Source organism: Toxotes jaculatrix, chromosome 13 (assembly GCF_017976425.1).
Source record: "Toxotes jaculatrix isolate fToxJac2 chromosome 13, fToxJac2.pri, whole genome shotgun sequence".
In the NCBI taxonomy this organism is placed as follows: Eukaryota; Metazoa; Chordata; class Actinopteri; family Toxotidae; genus Toxotes; species Toxotes jaculatrix.
This window is the reverse complement of record NC_054406.1, coordinates 1,837,313-1,843,388: the sequence shown is the minus strand read 5'-3', so window position 1 is coordinate 1,843,388 and position 6,076 is coordinate 1,837,313. Positions and strand designations below refer to the sequence as shown.

Below are 6,076 nucleotides of genomic sequence, written 5' to 3'. Positions count from 1 at the left end.
CTTTTACAGACCACTGTTAAGCGCCGGATTTGAAAGTGACGCTTCTCTTTCTGGGAGTTGGAATGGAAGCTGCAGAGGTAATTTAAAGTCATGTGACCACTGGTGTAGTTATTCAACATGACTGACGTCTCAGTCATGTTGAATCTGACAGAAAAAGAAGTTTCACTTCTGCTCAGAAAATGCTAGATTCCATTTTTTGGGCTTCCCTCGTTTTTTACAGCGAGATGGATCCTCGGATGCGATGCGAGTGTCTTGCGTGCTTGAACATTTGATTTACAGGATGAGATCTCTGAGCGACAAGAGGACAAACAGAGGAGAGATGATTATCACAGCGTTTCAGGGGCATCGAGGTCTGGATCAATGGGGTGTCGGAGTGAATCGTCCTCTCCAGCAGATGTTGCATGAGTCTTTTTTTGTCTCTGCAGATGACATGGCTCTGTGAATTTTTGTTGTCTCACTGAGTTATTGATATTACTGCACTTGTGTCTCTTTCTCCATGATTTGAGCTCACAGTCACTCACAACCCTATTCACATGTTCATGTGAATTCAATAAAACATATTGTTTTCAAGGACTGTTAGGCAACATTTTTCATTTATCCAGCTGAACTTTGATGTTGATGTAGCATCAACAAAAACACACCGTTGGATAAGAACTCAAGCATAATGGCACTTGAATGGACGAGGGCACTTCTCTGCCTGCAGACAACGATGAACTCTCAGCATGGGCCGATGTAATGACTGGGGCTGTTGCAATGATCACAACAGTTAAAATGCTTTAGTGGAACTGATGACTGTTGCAGCTCGGTAAAGAAAACATCCGACCTGCAGCTGCAGCTTTAGGACCTGTTTGAATTTTTGGCTGTTTGACTTGGTTAGAAATAGGACAAAGTAAAGGGGCGTTAGGCCATGTTGCAGTGTGTGCAGTGGTTGTGAGGTTAGGGAGCGTCTGCTCTGATCTCTGTGAGGGGCCGATGTGTGACCTTCAGTGTGAGGACATTTTTCTCTGGCCCTCTCCTCCTCTGAAACACATGGTGGAACAGAACAGCACCGAGAAGAGTCTGTTTCCCAGAATATATGTATTTTACACACAAACAAAGCTACATTCATACAAACATACATACGTACATACTATACATACATACAGTCTGACATTCATACAAATACATATCAGTTTATTGGATTTTTTTCTTTTATTACAAAAAGCAATTTGCTATATTATTACTTTGTATACTGTGTTATACTGTCAGGGTCTAGGTCACTGTTAAAAAGCATGCACTTTCTTTTGGTTGTGTCCAGGTCATGTGTTTGCACATAACTCTAAGAGCGTGCCGCACGCTCAGTGTATCAGGTCAGAACAGCTCACACAGGCCTCAGGAAAACTGTCAATCAAACCCACACACAGTCAGCACATCAGACAGATCCCAGACCAGGTACATTTTCTGTTTTTTCTTATATGTACTTCTAGTGCACTCAGAGTTAGTTGCAAATACTGTTTAACCCAAGTCTGGTCCATGTTTGTTGTATTGCACTGAATTGCTGAGACGACTTTCTTCTTCTTGTCCTGTTTTTTCTTTCTTTTTTTTTTTTTTTTTGAGAATTTCACATCCATGTTTGCCCACTGTTCAGCTTCCAGTCCTGGTTCTTTGATTCCCTTGGTCCAAACTTATTGGTTAATCCTCACACAGCTTGTTTCAGCAGTCACTGAATTCAAGTCTGTCATTTGATTCAGATTTTATTTGTTCGTTGTCACAAACGTAATATTCCACCTTTCCCGTGGTAACTTATGGAGCTTCTTGGCGTATAGTTTGTGTTCATTACATCCAGCGTTTCCACCTGGAAAAGTCTTCTCCTCTTTCCTCCGACTCAAAGTGGGTAAATAGTTGGGAAGGGGAAGGGGTTGGGATAATATCTTGATTGATTATTGGAGTATTTATTTCCTGTTTTTGTCAGTCTGTTTGTGACCATATGATTCAGTTGGTCGCAACAACAACGATGGAGCCCTCCTCCGCTTCTTCGTCCTTCTCCTCCAGCGATTGGACGACGCAGGGCGTGACGTCAAACGGTATCCTCTCCGCGACGGGTTCGGCCGTCTGTGCTGGCAGTCCTGGGCTTGAACCTCTGGTCGAGGGGGCCTCCTCCCTCAGCGGGGACGGGGTCAAAGAGCACGGCTCCGGCTCTAAGGTTAATGTTACCTCTTCTACCTGTTAAGACAGGAAATGGTGCTTATGAAAGACAGTTTATACTGTCTAACTTTTTAAGTTGATCACCTTCATTTTAATCTTATTGATTTATCAGTTTTTAGGACACAGGAGAAACCAAAGCCAAGGGAATGGGGCTGGTTGGTAACTTGCCTTCGTCAGCTCCTCTTCTTCCTCTTCATGCTGTTCAGGGATGCCTTCAGATTCGGGTTCTGGCTCCTCACCGACGGTCTCCACCACTCCTCCGACCATTTCAGCCATCTGTACACTCAGCTGCCCAGCGATATCCACCTGCAACCAGGTAAGTTTATGGATTTGTTTCTTGTTGTTTGCTGTTTCTCTGACTTTAAACTGGAAAGGGATTCAACAGGTTACTGGCAATTTAACATGTAATTAATCAGCAAATGACATCAGTTCTTCAGCTCCAGTGTTTCCTAGTTTCAGGCAACAGAAAGAAGAAAGAACAGACAAATGCAAGGAGAGAGAAATGGACAAGCAGAATATGAGGTCTCCTGTGCCAGAGTCACCGTGGCTTCCCAGTGCAGGACATCAGAGAGAAAAGGTTGGTAGGTACAACAGGCACAGACGCTGAATCCAAATGCCTAGAGTTGTAAACTTGCGGACTTTACAGCATGCTACTCTGAAGACCAGGCGGATTTAAGGATATCCGTTGTCAGAATTCATGAAATCCGCTACAGGCTGTCATGCAGACTTGTGCCAGTGCTCCATGCAGACTTCCAGTCTGTCTCCTACCTTGCCGACTTCCCTGGCAGTTTTTCCCCATCATTCACTGCACTACAGATGCGTGCTAAATATCCCTGCTGATATAAACAAAGCCAGACCCAGAAGACACAAAAAAAATGTGAGATATCAATGTCAAGCATGATGAAAAAGATCAGAAAAACTAATCTAGTGCAAATTATCAACAAGAACTTGATATAAGAACTTTCACCACCTGAGACTCGCCTGACAGATGGGATCCAACAACATAAACCTTAGCTTCCTACAATAGCAAGACAGTATTAAGCGCATGATAAGACATGCTGTCATGGTCATGTTGACTGTGTTGTGTCACTCATTCTACAACAGTGACTAAAGGGAGATGCCTGTCCTGTTTCCCTGTGACTGTATATGCAGTCACGCACCCCTGCGCCCTTGCAAACTCTCATAGCTGCACCATCAGAATACATTAAACCATCATCTCGTCCGCAAAGTCCGTAATCCGACCATTTGGATTCAGCAGGCGAGTGCCTACCTGGTGCGCCTCGACCTGCGCAGCTCCCCACAGGTCACTTAGCCGGGGGTGGGTGGGAGGACCGAGGCTGTGGATGGTGCTGTTGGGAGTGGCTTGGAGGGAATGGGAGGCACTGTGTAGCCTGTGCTCCATCGGCTGTGGGCAGAGAGAGAAAGGAAACGAGAGAAGGAAAGAGAATTAACGAGGATTTACTGTGAAATAAGCTCAGTATATTTGGTTGCTGATCACTGTTAATGATGCAACAGATACTTGGCCAGTTTCTACGTTTCTTGTTTTGAAAACTTTTGTTTTTCCCTGGGACAAAAATATCACCACCCACCAGAGATTTAAAGCAACCTCCACAGCTCCTGACATTTCCAGCTGCTCATTAGTGGCCAACAATGCTACAGTGAGCTACTGCATCACAACGCATTTCAGCGAGGACGTTTTAAAAGCCTCATGATGCCGAAACAAATGACGAAGCACTTTCATTCTTCAGTCTCTGTCACAGACTTTTGCCATTTTCACTTCCCTGTAGTCACTAATAATGTTCTGCATCTACTTTTAAAATGTCTGATATGAGTCAGGGATGTTGCTGCAGGGATCAAGTGTCTCAGCCTCCTATGCATTGATTGATGCTCTGAGAATTGACTGACTGAAAGGTTTTATTCTAAGTGTAAAGTAATATATTCAATTGTCTCCTTCACAGGTGAAACAATCTAATACACACAGTAAAGCTAACAAGCTCATTTCCATTGTGTCTCGGATCAGTACACCTTTTCTAAGACACAGTCCCTGACCTTTTCAGGTTATTATTTCGTAACCCTCGCTTGTTTAATGAGCTCTGAGAATAAACCAATGCAAGAGTAGTCAACGAAGACGAAAAAAGTCTTTGGGTATCACAGTTCATGGTTCACTTCATTAGCAGAAAACCTCCCAGCAGCCTGAGCTGGAACTCAACTGTTGATTTACACAAACAAAAGCCACAGAGTCTGCACTTCCACCCAGTTTAAAGGAAACGAGGCCTGTCATTTAAAAATGGATTTCATTTCCATTAGCTCAACAGTTAGATCGAATATGATGCACGTTAAAGCCTCACGTCAGTGTTTCAGTATGTTTGAAATGGAGGCAACAACAGAGACAGATTCAAGCAGTGATGGCAAAAGTATCTCGCACAGATTATGTTTGTACAACTAAACTGAATTAGTTGATGTGTTTAACTTCCTGTATCAGTCGTCAATGTACATCAGTACACAGCACTCCTGACCTGCTGTTGTTGGTACTGCAGAAGCTGCTGCTGGTAGTGGTGAAGCTGATGGAGCTGTTGCAGTTGGCTCTGCTGCTGCAGGGTGAGTTGAGCCTGGTGCTGCTGAAGGTAACCACCCACCGTCCCCTCATACCCCTCACCAGGTGTGCCTCCCGCTCCATTGCTGCCACCTGGAACAACCATAAAACACTTAGTGCCTAGAGCTCTGAGACACCGTCGAGAGTTTAGAGACAAGATTTAATCAAGACGAGACTTGATCCTAACCGGCAGCCATGATGTAGGAGCCTGCAGCAGGTGAGGCCACGCCCGAGGGCTGGCTGGTGATCGGGTCCCAGGCGTCAGAGGACGACAGGCAGTACAGCCCCTGTGAGACGTAGGTGTGAGGCCAGACATCCGCAGAGGAGTGGTGGAGCACCTGGTCTGTACAGGAAAGCACAAGACAGGTGGGAGGCGTAAGAGAGAGGAAAACATGAAGAGGGAAAGAAAACAGAGGACAGAAAGAGGAGAGAGTGAAAAGGGGAAGGGAGGTTGTTATAAATGGAGTAGTGAGCGCAGGAAAAGCAAGACTATGAAAACTTTATAGAAACAGCGAGAGGCAGAGTCAGAGATTCCAATAAACAGCTGTTTTAGTTTCACAGTGAAACCAAAAGAGACTTGGGATGCAAGCACAGGGATGAACCTGGTCTCATTCAGAAGCAACAAACTGTAATAACTGTGTGTGATTATTGTATCTGCAGCAGTGTTGTTATTACACAGCAACGCTCAAACGCCATGGAGAAGAAACATCCCCTCAGTCCTAATGCTGATATTAGCTTTTTAATTGTCGTGTTGTGTGTGTGTGTGTGCTGAGTGTGTGTGACGGTGCTCCATGCCAGATAAAGCACAGAGCAGAGAGCATATGGTGTCGTTAATGAGAGCAGGGCTAAGTCCTTGTGCTAACCTACAGGGTCCCTCGGGGTTTGGGCAGCGCTCTGCGTTGCTAAACGCCGACAAGAACTAAAAAAGAAACTGTTTACAGCGCTAATCTGTGTACACAGCAGCACGCAAACAGATATCGTCTCATCGTTTCTGAGCAGCCAAAAAAGACAGAATAAGATCCACAGAATTGTTGTTCTGTTTTGATTTTTCTGAGGTAACGTGGCTGTTCCCTGTGAGGTTAGACGGGGTTTCTTAATCTTGCCTGAGAAAATTGCTCTTTCCCTTCCTTTCTCTCTGTTTTATCATCCAATGTGCAACTAAACTGAACAGACTTCTTACCACCTGAGGCCGCAAACCACAAATCAGGATCTGAGTTTGTTTCCCCAAACTGTTTTTTGTTTTTATTCAAGTGTAAAGTGAAATCCTCCTAACTTTACTTTGCATGCATTCCTTTTCCT

At 44.6% G+C, this 6,076-nt stretch overlaps 1 protein-coding gene across 2 annotated transcripts in view; it reads right to left on the bottom strand.

The window, feature by feature from the left end:
* Positions 1-1,243: 1,243 nt before the first annotated feature.
* Positions 1,244-6,076, bottom strand: part of fam131ba (family with sequence similarity 131 member Ba) — a 37,621-nt gene continuing 32,788 nt past the window's right edge. For both annotated transcript variants that reach the window (XM_041053755.1, XM_041053754.1), the window contains 5 exons: positions 4,965-5,120; positions 4,701-4,870; positions 3,455-3,589; positions 2,353-2,490; positions 1,244-2,202 (listed from right to left, as the gene is read on the bottom strand). In XM_041053755.1, coding sequence (XP_040909689.1) covers positions 1,972-2,202; positions 2,353-2,490; positions 3,455-3,589; positions 4,701-4,870; positions 4,965-5,120 — 830 coding nt within the window. In that variant the 3' untranslated portion in view covers positions 1,244-1,971. The remainder of the gene's footprint in view (positions 2,203-2,352; positions 2,491-3,454; positions 3,590-4,700; positions 4,871-4,964; positions 5,121-6,076) is intronic.